This window comes from Vulpes lagopus, chromosome 7 (assembly GCF_018345385.1).
Source record: "Vulpes lagopus strain Blue_001 chromosome 7, ASM1834538v1, whole genome shotgun sequence".
In the NCBI taxonomy this organism is placed as follows: Eukaryota; Metazoa; Chordata; class Mammalia; order Carnivora; family Canidae; genus Vulpes; species Vulpes lagopus.
Genome location: NC_054830.1, coordinates 523,464 through 548,318, shown reverse-complemented (window position 1 = coordinate 548,318; position 24,855 = coordinate 523,464). Strand labels below are relative to the sequence as shown.

The following is a 24,855-nucleotide window of genomic DNA, read 5'->3' as shown; positions in this document are numbered from 1 at the left end:
ACAGCTTGCAACGAGAGACAGCATGCGAGGGACAGCGTGCACCAGGGGACAGCGTGCAACAAGAGACAGCGTGCAACAAGAGACAGTGTGCGAGGGACAGTGTGCACCGGAAGACAGCATGCAACGAGAGACAGCATGTGAGGGACAGCATGCACCGGGGGACAGCGTGCCCTGAGGGACAGCGTGCACCGGGGGATAGCGTGCACTGGGGGACAGCGTGCACTGAGGGACAGCGTGCACCGGGGGACAGCGTGCCCTGAGGGACAGCGTGCACCGGGGGATAGCGTGCACTGGGGGACAGCGTGCACTGAGGGACAGCGTGCACCGGGGGACAGCATGCACCAGGGGACAGCGTGCACTGAGGGACAGTGTGCACCGGGGGACAGCGTGCAAGGGACAGCATGCATCAGGGGACAGCGTGCGAGGGACAGCATGCACCGGGTGACAGCGTGCGAGGGACAGCGTGCACCGGGGGATAGCGTGTGGGGGACAGTGTGCACTGAGGAACAGCGTACACCGGGGGACAGTGTGTGGGGGCAGCATGCATGGGCTTCACCCCATTCTCGGACCAAGGACGTCTCAGAGATCAGGGCGGAAAACCGTCCGGGAAAACCCATAAGACCAAGAAATTGTTCTCTGAAAGGATTTTGAAGAAAATGACGGACCTCAGATCAGATTGGCCAAGAGAGAAAGAGGAGCGACGTCAAGAATGACCGAAAGGATGTCCCTACAGACGCCGCCGATATGATAAAGGATCGTGTACTGGAAACAACTCTGTGCCGGTAAATCCAACATCCTCGTTGCGATGGGACAGCACCGTGGAGGACCCCAAGACGAGGGCTGCCTCAGGAGGAAGCAGATAATCAGCCTAATCTCAGAACGAGCGGAAACCTGCAGTGAAAACCAAAGACAAGGAAGGCCTAGACCTTTCGTTGGTGAATTTGCACCAAACGCCTCAAGGAGAGGGGACGCCACTTTTAGACGGTGTCTTCCGTAGAACACACTAGGACGGGGTGCAGCCCAGCTCGATCCCTTTGGTCTCGCCCACTGCTGTGGCCGCCGGCTTACACCCCGCGTTCCGAAATCTTGGCGTCGGTAGGCTTCCCGCGCCTTCCCGGAGCCCACCCCCCTCTCCCCCACAGGAGGGACCCAGGACATGTTCGGTGACCACTGTAGAAAGTCCACGAAGGCACCAGGTCAGCTCAGATGCACCCCCCCCCCCAGGAACCCGCCCCCCCGGGGCACTCCCTGCAGCACAGCCCCGTATGGTTTCCTGTTCAAGACTTGTCACCATGAGAAGTTGTCCCAAACCTTCCTTTACCTAGTTTTGTTCCGTCTCTGGCACTAGACTGGAGCTGTCTGGGACCAGGACTGGGTCCTCTGTGTCCTCTGTGTCCTCAGCTATGAGAGCTGTGCCATCCCTGACAGTAGCCACTGACCACGCGTGTCTATTAAGCCCTATAGCGTGGGTGTCCAAACGTGTTCTGCGTGACGACACACAACTTCCAAGGCCTTGCAGGGAAAGGTAAGAACTTCTACGACGTCTCGTTAATAATTTACACCGATGCACAATCACATGAGGATTTTAGAGGTTGGGTTAAAAGAGACATGTTGGGACGCCTGGGGGCTCAGCGGCTGAGCGTCTGCCTTGGGCTCAGGGCGGACCCGGGGTCCCGGGATCGGGATCGAGTCCCGCCTCGGGCTCCCCGCAGGGAGCCTGCCTCTCCCTCTGCCTGGGTCTCTGCCTCTCTCTCTCTCTCTCAGGAATAAATAAATAAAACCTTTAAAATAAAGTAAAACATGTTACTAAAATTAACCACTTCACACCCACGGGCATGGCTGTGACAAAAGCAACGGACAATCGTAAGCGTTGACAAGGACATAGAGAACCTGGAAATCTGGTAGGAGTGGTGCAGCCACTCTGGAAAAATGCCAAAAGGTTAAATACAGTGTGTCCGTGCTTCCGTGCGGCCCGGCTGCTCTTCTCGTGGGCGTGGGCCCGCGTGTCCACACAAACTGGTACACTGCGTGTCCACAGCAGCACGATTCACGACGGCCAGGAGTGAGGAAAATACCCAATGTCCACCCGCAGATGAACGGGTACACACACCGTGTCCCCCACCCACGGGCACGTCCCTGGGCCGCCAGCAGGAGCGAGGTACCCACGCGCCACGCCGGGGACCGACCCCAAGCCCACGACACTCAGGAAGGGAACCAGACACAGGAGGCCCCACAGGTGTGAGTCCGCGTGTGTGACACATGCAGGACGGGCTCGTCCACACGCAGGGAGGGGGGTGGGGTGCTGGGAGGGGGTCTGTTGGTGGGATGGGAAGGGAACGGGGGTGACTAATGATGGGGAAAGTGTTGCTCTCGGGGGTGATGGAATGTTCCATCACAGGTGCCCTGAGCGAGGCAGCCAGCCACCTGCCCGGGGCCACAGTGGAGCTGGGACTCCAGGTTCCAGGGGGTGGGGAGGCAGGTCATAGTGGGACACCCCAGGTTATAGTGGACGCTCTAGGTTATGGGGGGGCCCCTGGCTACAGGCCCAGGCCCCAGGTTACAGGTGGGAGAGCCCTGAGACTAAACGGTGAGGCCCGGGGCTCTGGCCTTGCCTCCGCCCTCCTCTCCCACGCTCCCCCTCCCCCTCTCTTCTCCCCTGCCCGCCCGGGCCCCCCATGCAGACGCCTGCGCCCAGCGGGGCCCTTGCCGCCGCTGCTGCCCCTCCCACTGCGCCAGCTCCGAGGCCCAGACTCCCTGTACCCCCTTCCCCGAAACGAAACGAGGACAGGAAGCCAGCGTGCCTGCTGCCGGCCGCCCGGGGGCTGCTGCACCTGGGGCCCCTTCTGCTCCGTGTCCTCAGGGCCAGGCTCTTGAGCCCAGGCCCAGCCGTCTCACGGACCGGCTCAGCCACAGAGTGGGGGCCCCAGGAGCCCCACGGGTGCTCCCAAGGGGACGTGAGCCTCCCCCGGGAATCCCGCGGGGTTCCAGGTCAGGGCGCGGCCGGGAGGGGCAGGGTGTGGGGGGCCCTGTGGCCGCCAGGGGGCGGGCGGGGACTGCAGCCGGCTGCGGGCTGGGGCGCGTGCGGCTCCCTGTGCACGTCCACGTGTGTCTGCGTGTGTGTCTTCACGTGAGGATGAAACGCTGCACACCACGGGCTCGACACCCCCTCCTCACCCCTCAGGGCGGGGACTCTCTGGATTATCACCGTTGTCACCACTTTTGGGTCTTGTCGCACACACGGTCACAGGGCAGCTATGCCCAGAGTCACACACTTGTCGCCACGCCAGGTGCTCCGGCTTCCCCAGGCCTGAGGACCCTGTGGAGGGCGGGGTCATCCTCTCTGGGGTCCCAGGGCCTCCGGGGGCTGAGCCGGGTCCCCAGGCCCCCCTCCCCGTGCGATGCCAGGAGTGCCCCCGGTGCTGACGCCCGCGGCATCCCAGACACGCCCGGGTGTCCCCGGGGCACACCTGTCCCCAGGTGGGACTCTGCTTTAGAGACACACCGAAGCGTCACCTATAGGAGAAAGGGTGTGACATCTAGGAGTTTGCTTCGGGCCGCCCTAGGCGGAAGGTGCCAGCTGAGGCACTGGGCAGCCCTGGCACGGCCGCGGCGGTTATAGTCCCCGCAAGGTTCGTGGGGCTGCAGGTGATCCCTGACAGGTGTCCCTGTCCAAGTCCCCGGAGCCCGTGAGTGTGACCTCACGCGGAGATAAGGTTTTTGCTGTTGAAATCAAGTCACGGGTCTCGAGACGAGATCATCCTCGGTGACTGAGGGGGAGCCTGAATCTAACGACAATCGTCCTTATAAGACACACGCTCGGGAAATTTAACGGTGATGACCAGGTGTCGCCGGAGGCAGAGATGGAGGGAGTCACAGCCACAAGCCTAGGGGTGCCTGGAGCCCCCAGAGGCAGGAAGGGTCCCCCCACCCCAGAGCCTGCTTCTCCCTCTCCCTGCTCCTCCCCCATAAAATAAACGTAAAAAAAAAAAAACCTTTAAAATACAAGAAGATCTTTCCTTCACTCCCGAAGCCCCTGCACACCCCTTCCCTCTGCCCCCAGCGTTTCCCAGAAAAGGATCCAGTTTTGCCCCTCGCACCTCCAGGTATTCACTTCTTGCCACAAAATCCTTTCAAGCCTTCTTTGCATTTGGGAATGTGCATGCTGTGGCCGGAGCTGCCTTGGGAGCCCGGTGGGGGGCTCTTCCAGGGGTGGTGGGCGGAGGGGGTCCCCGAGGAGCTGTCCCCACACTGGCTGCCTACCGTTCTCCACTCCCTGAGACTCAGCCCCATGTGGACGCCTCTCAACTTGAATTGCAGGGTGGAGGCTTGAGGACACTTCCCAGAAGCTGATGCCTGGAAGGGGGCCCCTCCCTGGGACCAGAGGCCCATCACTCACAAGGGGTTGGGACTCACAGACACATGCTGCCCGGCAAGACACACAGCCAGGCCAGCACAGAACCGGTGCTCCAGAACCTTATTGGGTGTGAGTCCCCATTCTCTAGTTGGGGAACCCAGGCAAGGCCAGATTGCGGGGCAAGAGGCACGCGGAGGGATGGTCAGGGATGAGGGACCCACCATCTCGGTGTGGCCAGGCCACTCTGGTCTAGGCTGGGGGTCGTTATGCTGCAGCGTCGTTATCCTTTCATCTTCCGTAGCCAGACATAGGTCCTTTCTGCCCCAGGGCCTTGGCACTTGCTGTTCCGCTGTTTGCGACGTGCTTCCCCCGAGGGTCAAGGTGAGCAGCTCAACTGTCACCTCCTCAGAATCACCCCTACCCCTGGCCCTCCTGGCTAAGTGCTCCCCGCCCCAACACACACATCACCCCCCACTCGGGGTGCAGGTCGCTGTCGATGCACCCCATCGGGGGTGACTGTCTGAGGTTGCACCGTGGTTCTGACACACAAGGACGTGCAGGTGTGCGGTATGCGGGTGCGGCTTTCTCCTCCTACCTGGCTCCCGGGGAGGCTGCAGGAGGCCCTCTGTCCAGGCCACCTGAGGGGGACAGTGACAGTCGTGGTTGACACACGCTGACCCAAAGCTCCCTGCTGGCCTGTAGGCCGAGGTCCTTCCTCCCGTCACCATCCTCCAAGCAACAGAGGAGGCTCCTGGGCTTGGAGGGATGCCTGTGTCACTGCCCAGGGACGACGCACGGCCGCGTGGAGCTGGGGTCGGCTCACCTACTCTCTGAAGGGCCAGAGACCAAACACTCTCAGCCTTAGGGGCCGAACGGACTCTGTCACAACTGCTCGGCTCTGCTGCCTGTGCCGTGAACGTGGCCGCAGACGACAGCTAGACGGAGGCGCGTGGCTGCGCCAATCAACCTTCGTTAACGGGCACTGAAATCTCACATCATTGCTCGTGTCGCAAAACGATTCTTCCTCTGACCTTTTCTTTCTCCACCACTTAAAGACAAAAAAGTCGTGGGGCACGTGGCTGGCTCGGTCAGTGGAGCCTGTGATTCTTGATCTCGGGGTGGTGAGAATGGAGCTTCTTACTTATTTACTTACTTAATTTATTTATTTAGACTTATTTATTCATGGGGCACCTGGGTCGGCGGTTGAGCGTTTGCCTTGGGCTCAGGGCGTGATCCCGGGGTCCTGGAATGGAGCTGCAATCTCCAATTGGGGTCCTGCTCAGCGGGGAGTCGGCTTCTCCCTCTGCCCCGCTCATGCTCGCTTGTGCTCTCTCTGTGTCAAATAAGTAAAATCTCTAAAAAAGAAAACAACAACAACAACATAAAGGTCTGTTTCGGTGTCGTGCAGTCTATGTCGTGAAGGGTGACAGGCTGGACCCGCCCGCAGACCTCTCGGGGCAGCTACAGTCTCCTTCAAGCTTTGGGCTTGGTCTGCAGAGGCTGCGTGAGGGAGCCAAGAGGTGCAGAGATAGATGAGTGTCCTGGATCGAGCCAAGCCTGAAAGCAGTCTGATCAGTGGTCTCATCCTTGGGGAGGGGAGCGGGGGGGGGACACTGGGCGGTGCCTGAGGATGTCTGCGGTTGTCACACTTGGGGGGCTCCTGGGATGGAGGACATGGGGGCCAGGGAGGCTGCTCACCACCACCCCAGCACCCCCAGCATCTGCTCGATGCAAAGAACCATTTGGCCCCAAATGTCAGCAGTGCTTCCGGGGAGAACTGTGACTTAGATCTATCCCTGGACCTTTCGGTTCCAGGAGCAGAAAAATTCCCATTTACAAAAAAAAAAAAAAAAAAGAAAAGAAAAGAAAGAAAAAGAAAAAAAAAAAAGCTAGTTTCAGTTGCGATTTCTGTCACTTGTAACCAAAAGATTCTAACCAACCCGGGAGAGAAGACTCATGCAGGGGGTTTTGGACGTGGAAGTGCGGCCGGTGGCCTGGGGGGGCTTCACCACCTTGGGCAGGGAGCCCTGTGCAGCAGCAGCAGCCCGATGGGGTCAGGTTTTAATATTATTTACTTAGTTATTTGTATGTTTATTTATTTGGTAATTATTACTATTTTATCGGCTTAGGTCTGTAGGAAAGCCGCAAAGGCCGCGTGGAGGGCTGGCGAGCCCGGCGCCCTTCCGTGCGCTGTGAACCTCTGACATTAGCCTGGGACGCTTGTCGACGGCACACGACTAACGAATGTCCTCCGTCCGTCTGCGGTTCCTGTGGTTTCCCCCAGGGCCCCTGTTCTGCCCCAGGACCCCGCCGGGATCCCGCACGACACTTGTCACGTCGTCTTAGGTGCCCCCAGAACGTGGCAGCGTACCCGACTTCCCCTGACTTGGGAGCCTGGACGGCGGTGAGGTCGGGTCTACAAGGCACCCTCGCCTGGGGTTGGTCCAGTGTTACTCTCTGGGTGAGACCGGGGTGACGGGTTTTGGAGGAAGAGCACAGAGGCGAGGTGCCCGTCCCCGCCGGCCCCTCGGGGCCCCTGCTGTCCTCTCCGCGCTTGCTCGATGGCCCCGGGGCCCCCTGAACCGGCCCATCCATCAGAGGCACGGCCCCGACTGACCCCGGCGGCGTATCTGTGACTCGGGGCGCAGGTGTCAACCCTGCTGTGACATCTATCACCCCTCTGGTTGCCTGTGGCGATTGGTTTTTAAGCCTTTTTAAAATTTATTTTATTTTATTTATTTATGAGAGAGAGAGAGGCAGAGACACAGGCAGAGGGAGAAGCAGGCTCCATGCACCGGGAGCCCGACGTGGGACTTGATCCCGGGTCTCCAGGATCGCGCCCTGGGCCAAAGGCAGGCGCCAAACCGCTGCGCCACCCAGGGATCCCAAAGCCTTTTTTTTTTAAAGGTAAACTCTACACCCAAAGTGGGGCTCGAACTCCCGACCCCGAGATCAAGAGTCGCAAGATCCGTGGGCTGAGGCCGCTGGGCAACCCTCGTCTTTTTGCTTTTCTTTCCGTGACGTTCACGGAACATAAAATGAAGCCTTTTCAACATACGATTCACCTGCGTGGAGCGCACTCAGCAGCTTCAAACCGTTTTCATCATCCCTACAAACATCAGGTCCCCGTCCCCCTCACCCCTGCCCAGCCCCCAGCCCCCGAGGCCCCTCCCCGTCCACGTGTCACACGCATGGACTCACACCCCGCGGGGCCTCCTGTGTCTGGTCCCCTCCCTAAGCATCGGGGGTTCGGGGTCCGTCCCGGGGCGGGTGGGGGCGCCTTGCTCCTGTTCGAGGCCGGGGACAGGCCCGTGTGCGGGGGACACGCTGTGTGTATCCGTTCATCTGTTTGCACTTCTTGGCTATTATGAATCATGCTGCCATGAATTGTTTTTTTTTTTTTTAAGATTTTATTTATCTGACAGAGAGCAGGAGAGAGAGCTTGAAAGAACACAAGCAGGGGTGAGGGGTAGAGGGAGAAGCAGACGCCCCACTGAGCGGGGAGCCCCGAAGTGGGACTCGATCCCAGGACCCTGGGATCATGACCTGAGCTGAAGGCAGACGCGTCACCGACGGAGCCCCCCGGGCGCCCTGTTTTCTTTAAACATTTTTACCACAAAGTCCTCCCCATGCCCCAAGCCCTGCTCAAGTGGTTCTCGCCAGATTCTCATAAAAACTCTCCAAGGAGGTACTAGGATTGTCCCCGATTTGTGGACAGGGACACTGAGGCACCAAGGGGTTAAATCCCTTGCCTGGGGTCACGCAGCCACTGGGCCGGCAGAGCCAAGATTTGAACCCAGGAAGTGTCCAGTCAAGTGCTGTCCGGCGAAGGCTCCCCTCCGCCCGTGGGACGTGAGGTGACCGAGGTGACCGGCTGGGGAGGAGGTCTGGGCCAGCTCCAACATCCGCCCCCAAGTGCTGGCCTGTGGGTCCTGCAGACTCTGATGGGGACTGTGACTTGGGAGGGGAGCCTGGTTCCTTCCTCAGCCCAGGGGTGGAGGACCATGGTGTCGTGGGGTCCTTGTGGCTGCGGAGCCTACCTCCTGGGGTGCACCTGGGACCTGCATGTGAGTCAGCAGGCCCCAGCTGGCCCGGAGTTTCCCTCCAGGGCAGGGCAGGTCCCAGGGACGGTGACATCAGTGCTCAGGGCTGGCACAGGCCGGAGGACGCTGGCCGGGTGGGGCTCTCACCTGGCAGGGCGCGCAGGCTCCGTCCTGCTCCTCCGCGGCCTGGGAGCATCCCGGGCGCGCCCCGCTCCCTGTCCCCTGAGATGCTTCCCGTGACGGCAAGGCCCCAGGCCTCAAGTCACCCTCCCCCTGTCCGCCTCGTGGCCCCCGCAGGTCTCCCCTGTGCTCACCTGCATCCCTATGCCCGCCTGCCCCAGCTGCACCCCTGCTGCCGCTCTATGTCCTCCATGGCTCCCCAGTGCTCTGGGGACAAAGCCCAGCTCCCCTGTGACCCAGGGTTGCGGGTGAGTACGGGTCAGGAGGCCTCCTGAGGGCCCTCATCCCCCCAGCCCGCCCCCAACTCTCCTCCCCCTCACTACAGGCCACTGACGAAAAAGAAATTCGAAGTCTGCTCCTTTGGCTTCGGGGCCACAGATCAGCCTCCGCAGACCCGCGTCTCGTCCCTAGAGGAGCCGGGATGTGGCCCCAGTGTCCCAGGCCATCGGCACATGCAGCGACCTGCAGCGACCTCCAGCCCCCGCCGACCGACCCTGCCACCGCTCTGCCCCCCAGCCCCCTGCTGCCCCCAGGATAAAGGCAGCCCCCACCCCGGGCCAGGCCTCCCAACCCCCACACGCTGAGCCCTCTCCCTGAGGGTCCCCCGCCCCCACAGCCTCACCACCCCGGGGAGGCCCCCTGGGCAGGGCTCACGTGTACCCCGCAGCCGGTGTCCCAGCCCAGCGCAGAGCCCCGATCCTGTTGGGGGCGGATCTCCAACCCATCAGACAGGTTTGCTGTTCCCTGCACCGGTCCTGGCTCAGAGGCAGCCCCGGTCGGAAGGGGGTGAGACCCTCTTGGGGGCCCAGGCGGGGCCACGAGGGGACCAGGGGCCGCGGGGCCCTGAGCCAGCAGCAGAGTCGCCGCCCGACGACCTGCGTCTAGGGAGATGGCTGGACGGGCAGCCAGGCTGGCGGGGGACAGAGGCGGGGGCTGGACAGGGTGACAGATGGGGATGCAGACCCAGAAAGCTCTGGGGCAGGAGGGCGACGGATGCGGCTGCTGGGACCTGAGCGGGCCGCTGGCTCCTGCCTCAGTTTCCCCTTCTACACCACGGGGGGCGGGAGGTGGGGGAGGGGTTTGAGAGGGAGAGAAGGCGGGCACAGGAGCAGGGATGGGCCGAGCAGGCGTGGGCAGAGAGGGCAGAGAGGAGGCAGGAGCCGAGCCGCAGGGGCCGGGGCCGGCGGGGGAAGTGGGTGCAGAAAGGAGAAGTGGGGACGGACCCACGGCCAGGAGGGCGGCAGGGAGGCGCTCCCACTGCTGGGGAACGCCGGGGCTTTCCAGAATGTGGAGAAACAGGAAGCCGCTCTGTCCCTGCCCCCACCCGCGGGACAGCGCCCACCTGCCCCCCCACCTGCCCAGGTCTGAGGGCCTCTGCTGGAGCCACCTGGCAGCCCCGCTCCTCCTCCCGGGTGAGCCCTCCGCCTGCCTCAGTCTCCCAGGCCGCAGGATGGGCCCAGCCCTGGAGTCCTCCCCGGGGGTCTCCTCCACGGCACCTCCCAGGCGGGGAAACAGAGGGGTGGCCCGGGAATCTCCCCCTCGACCCGCAGGGAAGCCCCCAGGGGCCCTGACTTTCGGGTCTTTCGGAAGGTTTCTGCGCTTCCAAACGATTATAGCCACAAGGGCTAACGCGCACGGCGAGGGCACCCGCGCCTTGGCCGCGCCGGGTCCGGTGGCCGCGCCCGTGTGGCAGGTGGCAGTGCTGAGGTTCGGACGGGACCTGGCCCGGCTCTGAGACCCCATGTCTGCCCGTGGTGTCCCCATACTGGGTCGTCCAATGTCACCAAGAAAATCACGGGACTTCCAGTTAGACGTGACCTTGGGGCACGCGGCTGTTGCTTGTTTAGCATAAGTATATCCCGAGTGTTCCGGGGCCGCCCTTAACCCCCGAAACCCTGTTCTCCGCGTACCTGGGTGCCCCGTGTGGCACCTGGCGGCCCTACTGCCTCGAGCGGGGGCAGAACCCCTGGGGGGGCTCGGACAGGGGGACGGCCTGCGGGAGGCTCTCCGGGCACAGCCTCTCCGCACAGCCCGGGGCCTTCTGCGAGCCCTGCCCCAGCGCAGCGGGGAGGGGGCGCATCTGACCGGGCGGGCTCCGGCCCTCGGGGGAGGCCTTGTGCCACCCGAGCCGCGAGAGCTGCGGCTGTCGGGGGGACCCCATCCCCGCCTCTTGCCCCCCGATATAAAAAACCAATTCCTCGTCTCCGACTCCGGCCTCAGGCTTCCTCGCGGTGCCGCTGGCGCTCAGCGCTCACTCAGGTGGCGGTGGACCGTCCTCAGGAAGCGTCCACGGGGACACGTGAAACGTCCCTGACGGCCGGGCGCTGGGCCCGGTTGGCTGTGTCAGGGACCTAGAAGGCGGCGGCGCCCCACGCCCACGCCCGCTTGACGGGTGGGGGGCGGCGCTGTCGGGGGTCGCAGGGCCCTGGAGCCCCCGGGCGGGGCCCCCTGGCGGGGCCTCGGGCTCGGGAGCCCTGTCGCTGCGGCTCCCCCAGGCTGCCTCTTGCGATTCCCTGGAAATCCCCGAATCTGACTAAGTCCCTAGACATCCCCGGACTTGGCAGCTGCTCCCTGCGGAGACGGCTGGACCCACCCCGGCCGGGCAGACTGCCCCCGTTCCAGGCAGTTACCCACAGGGACCTTGTGGCTTCCCGAGGTGGACGTGGCACAGGTCGCGTCCATGCCGCCCTGCGGCTCGCTCCGTGACCCCGGGCCGGCTCCTGGACGGCTCCGCAGCGCCGCGCGCCCACCAGCGACACACAGGTAACGGCGGTCCCCGCCTGGGGACGTCGCGGGTGTGACCCGGGGCTTTTGCCAGACCTCGCACCCGGGGCCCCGCGCTTGCTCTGACGCTCTGCTGTCGCCGCGGTGACCTTCCCAGTACTTGCTGAACGAGGGGCTCCGCCGTCGTTTCGCGCCGGGCGCCACAAATTCTGCGGCGGGTCCCGTGTGGGAGGAAATGGGAAAATGCAACCGGAAGCCATCTGTCCCCCATGTCAGCTCATTCGTGCTTTTGAATCTTAACTGCTTATTGCTCAACAAGGTTTATTTTCATTAGCTACGAAAAATAGTCTCAAAGTCAAAGCTACATCCCCAACTGCCAGAAGCTACACATACCGGGGCAGAGCTCGTTCCGAATGAATTATTTCTCCTCTCTGGGCCTCGGTTTCCCCATCGGCTCCTTGTGCCTGCAGGTTTGGCTGCAGGGAGTCCCCGGCCGGGGATTTTGTGGGGCAAACAGGTTTTAAGCATACTCATGTCCTTTATGGACCTTTATGTGTTTGTGAACAGCTCGTGTTTGTCCAGACCGCCCTTCCTCCGCTCGTCTATCTGGCAAACTCCTACTTGAACTTCAGAGCCCCAGCTTCAATACCCTCCTCCTCTGGAATTCACTAGGCAGAGATGTCACCCCTCCCTGGGCCCCAGGCTTGATGGGGCAGATGGGAGTATCTGGTCCTGGCTCTGTCTCGCCTAGACTGGGAGCTTCCCGGGGGGCGGGCCTGAGCACTGAGTCCTCTGGGGCCCCAACTTTGTCCAGCTCAAGGCCAGGCACAGAGTTCACAATACGCAAGCAAGCACCCAGAGAGGGGCCTGGAACGGGGCAGAGGAGGCCTGTGGCTGGCGGTGAAATGGGGACAGAGCTTTCACTACTGAAAACCCAGCTACGGAAGGGGTGGTGCCTCCCAGGCTGGATCTGCCCGAACCGGCCTGGCCCACTCGGCAGTGCGGGGTTCAAGTCGCAGGAAACCTACCGTCCGTGCCAAAGGCGAGTCCCAGCCTCTTCCTGGCAGCGCCGCCAATCCCCGCCTCGTTTGCATCAGGCCCTGGGACGCCCTAACGGGGGCGGGCAGCTGGGGAGCATCTCAAGTCCCCGGGCTGCCTGAGAAGACCTTGCTCGCCCTTGGGGTGGCTCGTGGGGCGCCCCCGACTGCCCTGTGCGCTGAGCTCCATGTTAGGGGGTCCCCGAGGTCCCAGACTCCTACTGGGGCGCAGACAGAGGCGACTAAGGGAGAGCTCGCGGGGGCGGCGGCCGTTTCTGAGGGTCTCTAGGGAGTATCCGAGGAGGGGGCCTCGAGCTCAGGCCGGGGTTACAGGAGGACCCCGGTGGCCGAAAGGTCAGGTGCGAGAGCGCAGGGGTGCGGCGGATTCAACTCCATCTTCACGTTTGCCGGAGGAAGAAACAGGCTCGCAGGTAACCCACCTGCCGGGGTCCCAACAGAAACAGGCGGGGGCGGGATGCGAACCCGTGACTCACCGAGTCCCAGCCCCGCAGGAAGGCGGCAGGCCCCGCCCCCTGGAGGCCCCGCCCCCGACGCCCCGCCCCGCGGCATGACCGGAAGTGAGCGGGGCCCCCAAGATGGCGCCCGAAACCCGGAAGTGAGCGCGGCTGAAGCGAAGCTCGGAGACGGAGGCGCCGCGGGCTCCGCGCCCGGCCGGACCCAGGTCGGAGGTGAGGCGCGTCCGGCCCGACGCTCGCCGCGGCTCCGCCGCCGCCGCCCCGGCCCTGAGCCGCGCTCCCCGGCCCCGTTGGGGCCCCGCCCGCCGCGGAAGCGCGCGCCCGGGCCGGGGGTGCCGGGGTTCCGGGGCCGCGAGCGGAGGGAGGCGGCGGCGTATCCCCGCCCTCCTGGCGACCCCCGACCCCCGACCCCCGACCCCGCGTGACCCCTGACCCCGCCCCGCGGCGCCCCCTTTACTTCCGTGCGTCTTCGGGGGCCCCCGCCGCCGCCCGGGAAGGGGACCCTCCGTGCTGACCCCGACGCCGCCTGGGTGACCCCCGACCCCCGACCCCCGACCCCCGACCCCGCCCGGGGAGCGTGGCGGCGCGGCGCTGCTGACGCCCCTCGGTGCGCGCCCCGGCCCGGCTCCGCGGCGACTCCCGCCCGCGCTGCCCGGCGCCGCGGCCCGGCCTCCCCTCCCCGCGGGGCTGCCCGGCGTGTGGGTGGGGCGCGGCGGCGGGGCCGGGGCGGGGGCGGGGGCCGGGGCCGGGGCCGGGGCCGGGGGAGGTCGGGCGGCCGGGGGTGCGGGGCTCCCCGACTTCCGCCTCTCGGAGGGCGCGCCCCGCCCGCGCCGGTGTCGGGGGACAGGGCGCTGCCGCCCGGGGCGGGGGCTCGGCGGTGTCGGGCAGGCCGGGAAGGAGCGGCCGGGCCGGGTCGGGGCCGGGGCCGCGCTGTGCTGCGAGCTGGGGGCGGCCGGCCGTGGCCCGCCCGGTCCTTCCTCCCCAGCCTCCCCGAGTGCCCCGGAGGCGCCCGCCGGCCGCTCGGAGCTCGTGTCCTGACCCCGGCCGCGCCTGCAGCCGTCGGCGGAGTCCTGAGGACGCTGAGCCCGCGTCTGGGCCCCCGGCGGCGGGCGGGCGAGGTGGGCGAGCGGCCCCGGGTCCCCCGCGGCGATGCCGACAGGCCCGGGGAGCCCGGCAAGCGCCAGCGGCCGTCGCGGGGACCCGGGGCGGCATCCTGGGATCTCAGCGGCCGGGAGGGCGCTGCTGTTCAGCGCTGAACCCCGGAGCAGGCTGCAGCTGCCTGGGGTGTGTGTCTTGTGCGGGGGCCTGTGTCTTGGCAGAGGGGCAGGGCCCGGACCCGGGAGAGCCCCTGAAGCCGGGTGGGCCGGAGCCGGTGTCCTCCAGCTGCGTGCGTCACCTTGGTTCAGTCGCTGGCCTGACCTGGAGGGACACGGAGCCTGGGTCCCCAAACCCTGCAGGCCTGGCTCCCACTGGGGCGAGACCAGCTCAGGCTGGCCCGGCTTAGTTCTAGCAAAGTGTCAGAGGCCCCTCCAGCAAGGGCCAGGCCGGAAACGCTGCCCCAGCGAGCGCGGCCGGGAATAAAGAGGCAACTGTGTCCAGTCCCCAGGGGCCGCCTCCCTCCCAGGATGGCCTCCCCTGGATAAGAGGCCAGTAGGGCTGCTGGGCGGGGGCGGGGATCTGCTTGTCGTCCCCTCCCGTCCTGTGCTGCTGCTGCTGCTGCTGCTGCTGCTGCTGCTGCGGGGCGGCTGGTGGGGGTGAGGTCACGTCGAAGCGTAAACACCCCGTGAGGCTGGCGTGCAGAGTGGAGAGGCAGCCCCCGTGGTGCCAACACCGTGCACGCGTGGACACGTGAGTGTGTGTGCGTGTGCGAGCACAGGTGTGCGTCCGTGTGTGTAGCGTGCACATCCACACAGGGGGTCCATGTGAGTGTGCTCACGCGCTGCACACCTTCAGGTGTACGTGCGTGTCGTGCCGTGTGTGGACATTGCAGAACGCTGTCACGGGCGTGGGATTTGTGAGGCGCAGTCTTGGAGTGTCTCCAGCCACTGTGCCCACAGCCGGGGGCCGTGGGGTCCATGGAGGGGGGACGGAGTCCAGTAGCCAGAGAGCATGGCCACCCTGACCGTTCCAGGCTCCGCTGCCTCCTCCTCACCTGCTCATACCTGGGTGCAGCCTCGAGCCCAGGTGTCCGAGGCGTGTGCCTCTCCCCCAGTGGGCCCCAGTCCCTGTCCCTGGGATCAGCCCCTTCTCCCATACTGCTGAGCAAACCTCCTTCATCCTCTTGCCATTGGTGACAGCTGACCCACAGGTCCCCTGCTTCCCTTGCTGCGAGGCAGGTGACTCGGGTGAGGGTGAACTGATTTCTGATGCTCAGGCTCCGTCACCTGCTGTTCTGGCTTGCCAGGCCCCGGGGGGGGGGGGGCAGAGATAAAACTTATCATTTGTTCACGTACTACCATGTGGATAGACCTCAAAACCCGACGCTCAGGGAGGGCACCAGACACAGGAGGCCCCTCGTGCTGTGAGTCCACGTGTGTGACACGTCCAGGACGGGCTCCTCCATGGATGGGGAGGGGGCTGGGAGCAGGGGAGTGACAGCTGATGGGGACAGGGTTTCTTTTGGGCTGATGGAATGTTCTGGCACTAGCTAGAGATGATGGTTGCACAACTCTGAACACATGAAAACCACGGAGTTGTATGCTCTAAATGCACGAAGTGTATGGTTTGTGAGTTGTGCCTTCACAAAACAAAATGTTTAACCAAAAAAGCAGGGCCTGTCCTTGCCCGTCAGATGGCCACGTGCTGTGACCGGGGGTGGGCAGGGGTCAGGGGAGCGGGCCCCAAGCACGGCACCCTGCAGCAGCTCACGCGGGCACTGGTCGGTTTGCCAGGCGACCTCGGGCCCCACGAGGAGGACGGAGGAAGTGCCTCCTCCCCGCCGGACGGAGGCTGGGAGCCCCTCGCCAAGCGCCAGGTCTGCCCTGGGTGGACATCTGTGTTGTGTACCAAGTTGTCCTGGGGGCACTTGGACTTCGGGATCTGGGTGCCCTGGGTGGGAGGCCCCGGGGGAGCTCCCCCCTAGAGCCTGGGCCCTGGAGGAGACGGGAATGGCTCTCCTGCGGAGTGCCCTGACTGCCGTGCCCCCACCCCCATGAGGCCAGGTGACCCCTCCCCCCCGTGACTTGGTGCCGAGCGGTCCCAGCTCGGGTCTTCCATGTGCTGTAGCTCCTCGGTCAGCTGCAGGGGTGCCCCGCTCCCATGCTGTCCACAGGAGGGCGGGCAGGGACGTGGGAAAGCCAACAAGGTGCCTGGCAGGGAAAGGCACTTAACTGGGCCCTGCTGTGTGATGGGGGCAGTTTTGGGTGTCCCGACCTCCCCGGGGCTCCTGGTCTGCCTGTGTGTCTGCGGCAGCCCCTCGCGGCTGGTACCTGCAGGCCCCCAGAGCCCTGCAGCAGGGGCACCACCAACATTCACGAGGACGGTGTCCTCCCCTGCTGCCTCCCTGGGCACACCGTTGCCCAGGCTCCCGTGCCTTCCAGAACATGCTCCCTGCGCGAAGTGCTGTGGATGCCGTGTCCTTCCTTGTGCGGTGGCATTGAGAGTAGGCGCCCGGGTTGTCTGTCAGGATCGGCCTTTGTCACCTTAGGAACAGGTGCCCGAGTGAAACTGAAAGAGGCCTTCCTCGCCCTTGTTCCCAGGCCTGTGCGTCTCAGAGCCGCGGTGCCGCATTCTGGAAGGCAGGTCGCTCCTGTTCCCTCGGAGCCCCAACCCAGAGGGTCAGAGGCCGCTGACGTAGGATACTGGGCTGCCAGGAGGAAGGGAGGGGGTCCGGCCGCAGGTCTGCAGCGGGCAGTAAACTTTAATGGCACTGACTCACCAGGTGGGGCAAAACTCCCTGCCCCAGGGGTGGCCCAGGGGTGCCAGGGGTGGCTGGTACCCCGCCCGCAACCTGCAGCCTGGCCTCTAGCCAGAGCAAGATCGCATCTTCCTCCGCCCGTGACGTAGATTAAGGAAAGGCTGCCCTCGCCCTCCCAGCAGCCGCAGGTGCCAGAGGCAGGTGTGGCGGCGGCAAGGTGCGGCGCGCTGGCCCGCTCAAACCCTCGTCTCTGACTGGGGCGCCGCGGGCGTCCCGACCTGTCTGTGGCTAGGTTTGCGCGGGGTCCGCGTGGGGCTGGAGCTCAGCAGGGCACCAGGGGCTCAGTGGGGCGGCTTCAGGGTGCCTGGAACGTCCTCCTTGGCCACTGGCCATGGGAGCTGTGACGTGGCCGTGTGGGGTCCCTCCCTCCCCTGCCGGGTCACAGCGGGGTTCTGAGCTGGGCACCGCCGTGGCGCAGGGCAGCGGAGCCTCCCCCGGCGTCGTTCAGGTGAACGTGAGCTGCCCAGGGCCATTCTCGGGGTTTTCGTCAGATTCCGGCCGTCCAGGAACTCGGCCCACGGTTTTGAGGTTGGGGCTCGGAGGGACGCGGCCCCGGGTCGCTGGCAGGGGCTGTCAGGAACAGCCTTGGCAAAGGGTCCAGGTTGCCCCGAGGGCGGGGGGGCGGCGTTGCGGGGACCTGGAGCAAGGCGCCCCGTTCGGGAGGTGGGCCTGAGGGCCGGCGGCCGGAGGAATCAGGGCTGCACCCCCGAGCCGAGACCCGCTCCCCCCGAAGAAGCAGCCCCCCTGGAAGCCCTGGGCCCCAGCTGGCTCCCCCCCCTGGCCGGCCCCCCAGGGCGTGCTGGGGTGTCTGTCCCCAGAACCTGTTAGTGTGAGGGAGGCTGGGCCGCCGGTCCACGTAGGGGTTACGCGCCACCTGAGCTCCGCGGTCGGCTCCGCGGTGGCCCCAGAGGCCAGGTCACCCAAGGCCCCCGAGAGGGCTGTGACCCCGGACTCCCCAGGGCCCAGCGTCCTCACGCGGTCCTCAAAGGCAGACTTTGTCCAGCGGAGGCCGAAGGGGAGTGAGAGACTCGAGGCTTGAGTGGGCCTCTGTGTGCCGCTGCCAGTGGCGGGGACACGGGCCCTCTGTCCTGCTGACAGCCGCGTGCACTGGGAGGCAGATCTCCGCAGAGGCCCCGCGCACAGCCCAGGCTCGGGGGTCCCGGGCGAGGGTGGCAGGCCCGCCCGACTGCTGGCCTGTGGGACCCGAGGCAGGCCTGGGGTGCCGCCTGCCACGGGAGAAACAGAGACGGAGCTCTTGGGGCTCCTGCTACTGTGATTTGGGGGGCCTCTGCCCTCTTTCCGGAGGCGGCACAGGGCCCAGCCCACTGCTGGCGTTTGCTGGGGATGGGGCGAGTGGACTGCGCGGCTCGGGGGCTGTGCCCAAGGCCAGCCCAGAGCCGGGAGGAGTCTTCCTGCAGGACACCAGCCCTCTTGGGGTTTGGGCAGAGGTCCCTCGTGATGTTCTTGGCACCAGACTGGACCGAAGGAGGCTGCGGGGGTGCTGACCGGTCAGGCCACTCGCCTGGCGCTGCTGTGTCCTGCTCAGGGCTCTCCGGGGGGCTCGGGAGAGACACTTGGCCGCCCTCCAGGCTGAAGCAAGCACCAGGGGGGACAGAGTGGGGCACATCGGAGTCCGAGGACCAGGAAGTCCGGGGCCAGTGGGATTTGGCCTAATACCTGCTCACGGGGAGAAGACGTGGGTTCACGGGAGACCACAGGCGCAGTGTGTGTGGAGCCTTTTAAAAACCGCGAGTAAACACAAGACCTGAGTAGACACTTCCCAGAAGAAGCCACGTGGAAGGTGCTCGGCGCCCGTAGCAAGTGCTGGTGCGGATCGAGGTGTGGAGGTCGGCCACCCCTGGGTGGGGGCTGGCGGGCGCAGCAGCCGCAACGCCGTCCTGCCGCTGGGCAGGCGGTGGGTACCGCCCCCTGGGAAGCCGTTGGGCCCTCCCTGGCAAGGCTGACCCGGCCCGGAAATGAGGGCGCCCCCGAGGCCCAGGCTCTGATGTCCTCACCCATGGCAAGGAGGCCCCATGCTCTAGGCTCTTCGTGGGGGTGCCAAGGGCTGTGTGCCCCCGAAGCTGCCCACCCCGCGGGCTACGCGCCGCTGGCCGGTCCTCGTGAACTCCGGCGTGGCCCGCTCCGGCTGGCTGTCCTAGGTTGCTTTAGGAACCACCTAAGTTGCGTCGGCCCCACCGATGGGCTCAGGGCGTCACCTGCTGTGCCCTCTGTGGGGCTGTCACGGCAGCCGCTCCGGGGCAGCCGGTCCCCTGACGGGTGGCGGGGTCTGTGGGCCCGTGGCCAGCAGATGTGCTGACTGCGGAGGCAGACAGCGAGCCACCGGTGACCCCCGATCTCCGGAAGCCAGCTCCACGCGCTCCGTGTTTTCCTGGGGGGCAACAGCAGTCCCCCGGTCGTACCACCTGGGACCCGTTCTGCTTGTCCAGATGCAGGTTCTCCCGCAGGGCTGGCCTTTCACACGTTGCAGGGCCTGGGTCTGTCCTTCGGCACGTGCACGTCCCTGCCCTCAGCTCCTGGGGTGGCCCGCGGGTCCTGTGTGTGTCCCCCACATGGTCTAGCTCTGCTGATTCTGCTCTCGGGGTTCAGGCTGGGGTAACGGGCCGCGTGCTGGTCCTCCTACCGGGGCACTTCCGTTCACTCTCGGCTCCCTGGTCTTGCACTCAGCTGGGTGTCGGCTGTGCCAGGCCAGGGCTGAGGTGGTCTGGCATGGAAGAGACATGGGGGGCCCCTGCCCAGCCCAGCGTGGCCACCGCCTGTGCCGAGCCCTTCGCTGTTGGGGCCTCCTCCTCGTGCCCGTCCCCGGCACGCCCTCCCTTTCTGACCCAGCAGGACGGGAGGTTTTGTGGGAGCCCCATCAGTTGGGGCAGTGCTCCTGCGGGACGGGCCTGCGGGGGCCTGTGGGGTCCTACAGGTCACCTTCACTGCTTGGTAACAGAACCGGAAGTTCAGCCCTTGGATGCTGTGCTCTCCAGTGGGGACTCTGGGTGGGCCTGGGTGGGGGGGCTCCCCTTCCTGCCCGGCCTGGCCTGTGCACGGGGCCTAGGCCCCTGCCCGTCTTTGGCATCCCAGAGCTGCTGTGTTCAAATGCCTCCTGGGAACTCTAGAAATGTGAGGTCACATGCTTGGTGCCAGCCTCCCCGGAGCTCCCCTCAGCAGACCTCCCGGCCCCCACGGGTCACAGGGATTTGGACTGGGGGGGGCTCCAGCTGGGGTTTGCTTCCCTTCCAGTCCTAATGTTGGGGGGTGGCCTTAACAGCTGGCCTCACGCTGGGCCCTTAAGCCACAGAACTTTCGTGTCTCCCGGGCCCGGAGCCCAGAAGCCTGAGGTGGAGGGTCCTTCCTGGGGGCCCGGGGCCACCTCGCTCCCCTGCCTCAGAGGCACGGGGCAGCTGCTCTCTGTCTGCCCTGGCACCAGGCCCGCCCTGCCCGCTACGACTGCAGGGACCCTGTGTCCAGGTGAGGGCCTGTTCGCAGGTTCCCCGGGGACGTGAACTTACGGACCATCCGCCGCGCACAGCTCTGCCGCCCCATTGCTCGTCCTCCACTGGGCCCGCGCTCCTCCAAGGCCACCCTTGTCACCCGCCAGCCGGGTTCAGTCCCCTGCCTGGCCCCCGGCCCCCCTTCGCCGCTTTGCCCGCCGCTCTGGCCTCAGTAGTCCGTCGGTGAGGGAGCAACGAGCACGCCCCACCATCCTCCCTCGGGACCCTAGCTCCTCCCTCCCCTTGCTTTCAGTCTTTGGAGGAGCTGTCTGGGCCGTGTGCCCCGTCGGAGGCCTGGGTGAGCCGAGGCACGCCCAGAGCCCAGCTAGGACCTCAGCTCGGGACTGGTGCCCCCCAGGACCGACCGCTGGGTCTCACCCCACACCGAGCCGTCAGGGCCGCTGGCCTCTCCCGCCGCCGGCCTCGGCAGGGCCCTTGTTGGCTGGGCACCGCGCTGGGGACGGCCCCGGCCACTCTGACTGGTGGCTCCCCGCCCGCGGCTCTGCGCAGACCCTCTCCAGATGGTCCTGCTTGGCCAGGGTGGGGCCCCAAGATCAGTCCTATTTTACCAGGGCCTCTGCTCCCCCCCCCCCCCCGCCGCCCCCGCCACATCCTGGGATCCCAGGACCTTCACCCAGCTGAGTGGAAAGGTGGCCAGAGAGGCTGCCATGGTGTGCCCAGTGGGGGGCCAGGAAGGCCCTGTGCCCCGAGATGCAGTCCCAGGGGCGGCCTCATCCCCGCCTGGCGGGGTGCAGATGGGGCAACGAGCCGCCGTGGGCGGGTAGTCCAGGTGGCCAGCGGGGTCTGGACACCCCCAGGCGGGGTCGGGACGGTCTTCTCGGAGTCTGGGGGGCTGAGCCAGCAGAGCTGGGGTGACAGGGCTGAGGGGGTCGGCGGAGAGGCTGGGGGCCAGGGGGTCAGGCTGCGGGTCAGGCTCTCCCAGGCCTCGGCCTCTGCCCACGTCGCACTGCCCAGTTGTCTTGTCTGGGCCACTGATTCCTTGGTCTTTTTCTTTCACAATGACTCATTTGAAAACCTGATCTCGGAAGGAAATTCTGTGAACGTAAACCACGATTGTGAAGCGCAGGCCTGTGAGCACCCACGCTTCACCTGTCATGGGATGTTCTAAAAATACACACTGGGCCCACTGCATGGGTGCTGAGCTCTGACCCAGCCGGGCGCGGTCTTGTTACGTCCCTCTGTGCCCCGAGACCCCACCTGGCACCCACTGGGCTTGGACCCAAGGCGGCTGGACTGCCCAGTGACATTCATGTTTGGGGGCTCAGGAGCAGGGCTCCCAGGCAGCACCACGGAGTGGGAGGTGAGGGGGGTCAGCCGAGGCCAGAAGGTTTGGGGCTGGGACAGGGAGTCCTGAGGGTAGATGGAAGGAGGGCTGTGTTTGGGGGCTGCCCCAGTGACTTGGGGGGTTGGGGAACAGGAAGCTTGAGGCTGTGGAGGCTCTGCGATGGCGAGAGTGACATTGGACCTGGGTGTTGGAGGAACGGGGGACTGTAGGGTGGCCTCCGAGGGCATGGGGTGGTGGGGAGCATGGGGTGAAATTAATGCAACGTAAAATTTGCTCTTTCAAACTGCACAATTCAGTGTTTTTCCTGTATTCCTAGTTTTTTAAAAAGACTTCTTTTATTCCTGAGAGAGAGAGAGGCAGAGACACAGGCAGAGGGAGAAGCATGCTCCCTGCAGGGAGCCCGATGGGGGACTAGATCCCAGGACCCTGGGGTCACGCCCTGAGCCGAAGGCAGATGCTCAACCACTGAGCCCCCCAGGTGCCCCTCCTATATTCCTAACGTTATACAGATATCACCACTATCTAGTTCTGGAACATTCCATCACCCCAACAACCCCACCCCCCCAGCCGTCACCCCTCCAGTCCCCGCAGCCTCCTCCCTATCTGCGGGCGAGCCTGTCCTGCACATGTCACGCACGTGTACTCACACCCTGTGGGGCCTCCTGTGTCTGGTCCCCTCCCTAAGTGTCGGGGGCTCGGGATCTGTCCCCGGGCGGCACGTGGGCACCTCCTGTTCGTGCCCGTGCATGGATAGACCATGTATTTATCCATTCACCTATTTTTTTTTTAAAGATTTTATTTATTTATTCATGAGAGACACAGAGAGGCAGAGACACAGGCAGAGGGAGAAGCCGGCTCCATGCAGGGAGCCCGATGCAGGACTCGATCCCGGGACCTCAGGAATATGCCCTGGCCGAAGGTGGCGCTAAACGGCTGAGCCACCCGGGCTGCCCTCCATTCACCTGTTGATGGACATCAGGTCCTTCCATTCTCCGGCTCTTGTGACTCGTGCTGCTGTGAACATGTGCATACAGGTTTTGTGTGGACAAATGTTTTCATTTCTCCTGGGTTCCTGGGAAGCTGCCCGTAGTAGACCCCCATACTCCTTGGCCTCTGGCCTCTGGATGGTGCTTTCTAAGGGGGCAGCCCAGGGCTCGGTGGCTGCAGAGCCTGGAAGGACAGTGTTTGTGGGAAGGGGTTCAGCTTTGCTCCAGGATGTGGCTGCCAAGAGAGGGAAGCTGTGGTGGGCGGGGCGTGGACCGGGTTTACCAGGCTGTCTGGGGGGGGGGGGGGGGGGGGGGTGGCGGATACCTGCCGCAGAGAAGAGGCTGGTGATCCACCCAGGGACAAGGGCAAGCCAGCCAGCACCTGTGGTCAGCTATGTGAGCTTTCTCTGTTGAGTAAAGGTCATTCCTGCCTGACTCTTGTCCCGGGTGCTGGGAACAGAGCCCCCTTGGGAAATCCCCCAAATCCAGGAGAGTTCTGGGGCCTCAGTGAAGGCAGTGGTCACTTAAGTGGCAAGGCCCAGATTGCAGAGGCCTTGGTCCCTGCTGAGTGCCTGACCAGCCTTGCCCGTGGACCTCCCAACAACCCGGTTCTGCAGAGCAATCCTGGGGCTCAGCGCAGCTGCGGTGCCCTGAGTTGTCAGACAATAATCCGGTTGTTGGAAGGCTGAGCTGGGTTCAGCTGAGCTGGGTTCTGACCCCGTCTGCATGACCCCAGAATCTTTCAAAGGAACTGCCGAGACCCTGAATCACCATTCGCTGTTTGTCAAGGGAGACCCGAGGACTTTCCACCCCAGGCTGCTCAGTCTGTCCGGGCCCCGGCCCGCAGGAGCCCAGGCGCAGGCCGGAGCAGGCCGGGCCCACGGCGCTGTGGAAGTGGGGTCCTGGCAGCAGGCGGGAGCGGTGCAGGCCTGGAGCCCAGCGGGGCAGCGCCAAGGCTCGAGGGCCCAGACGCCTCGGTCCGCGGAGCTCAGGCCGGAGGCCCCTTTTCTGGCGGAGCTGGGGTAGAGGCAGCCCCTCCCCGCCCCCTGAGGGATTGCATAAGCTGCCCGGACAGTGATTACTGGAAGTCCCGAGGATTTCTTCATCCAGGCTTGGCCGGGAGTGGCAGCTGCCTCCCCTTCCTGCCCCGTGTGATTAATGTCCTCAGCCACTGCCTGCCCCAGGACGCGCACCGCAGCGGTGGGTGGGGCCCAGGGGAGCCCAGGGCGCAGGCCTGGGGCAGATGGAACCGGGTGGCAAGTCCTGTGCATCTGCCGTCAGCCCCGCGGCACCTTCCTGGCCTGCTGTGGAGAACCAGAGGCTTCCCGGCGGGGCCGCTGTGTCCTTACCCCTTCCTGCCTCAGCTTGGCCCTGGCTCCCCTGCGGCCCCCCTGCAAGCCTAGCCTGGCTGCAGAGGGACAGGGTTGGACTTTGCCTCCCAGCCTGAGACTGGGTCACAGAGGCAGGCCCGTGGGAGCCGCTGAGGCTCCGGGCTCACACCAGGGCCCGTGGCTCTCCGTGGGTGGCGGGAGCGGCCCCCCAGGGCCCGGGTTATTTGTTACTGGGTGGGCCGGGCAGCCTGACATGGCCGTGTAAACAGCAGGGCTGGGGTGGCCCAGCCGCCCTGGAAGGCCTGCCACCATCCTGGGGGCCGTCCCCGGAGCCTGTCTCCATGCTGCCCCAGGTACCGCTCCCTGTGGCCAGGAGCCCCACTGGGTGGCACTTGATGCCCAGGGCGGGTTGGTGGTCAGGAGTCCAGGCCCAGTGTCCCCAGGAGGGGCCACCAGGTGGCGGTGGGGGCCGAGCCCAGGTCCTGTCCTGGCAGCCGAGCGGCTGCTCAAGCATGTTCAGGCTGGACTTGAGATAGAGGCCCCCGCCCTGCCCCAGCACAGCCCCTGGGAGGAGGCTGGGAACCCAGAGGCGCCCTGGCCACCCTGCAGTGTTAGTGTTCGGGCAGCCTCGGCTCACACCCTCCCTCCTGGATGCGGGCCCGCCGCCCTGAGCCCACCCCCTCTCCCTTGTCCCTGCGGGGTGTGCACACGCCCGTTGGGGCTCACAGGGTGACCTCGGCGTGTGCTGTGTCTCCTCAGGTCATGATGCCGCCACCGAGGAGCAAGAAGCCCAGATAGACGCCCCCACGGCCTGGGTCGTGGAGCCACCTGATGCTGGCAGTGGGGCCCGCCATGGACGGGGACTTTCCTCAGCATGAGCCCCCACCAGCGGGCAGCATCCTCTACAGCCCACCCCCCCTGCAGACCCCGCTGTGCGGGTCCAGTGTCCAGGTGAGTGCTGGCCACCCCAAGGTCGGCCCAGGGTGGGCGCCGCCCTGGGGG

At 65.3% G+C, this 24,855-nt stretch overlaps 1 protein-coding gene across 6 annotated transcripts in view; it reads left to right on the top strand.

Moving 5' to 3' along the window:
* Positions 1–11,208: 11,208 nt before the first annotated feature.
* Positions 11,209–24,855, top strand: part of SBNO2 (strawberry notch homolog 2) — a 46,007-nt gene continuing 32,360 nt past the window's right edge. Inside the window, exons 1-2 of one of the 6 annotated variants that reach the window (XM_041761116.1) lie at positions 11,209–11,340; positions 24,613–24,804. In XM_041761116.1, coding sequence (XP_041617050.1) covers positions 24,685–24,804 — 120 coding nt within the window. In that variant the 5' untranslated portion in view covers positions 11,209–11,340; positions 24,613–24,684. Of the gene's footprint in view, positions 11,341–11,381; positions 13,028–13,956; positions 14,099–22,847; positions 24,207–24,612; positions 24,805–24,855 lie in introns of those variants that run through there. The other 5 variants (XM_041761120.1, XM_041761117.1, XM_041761114.1 and 2 more) reach the window with 5 other exon arrangements.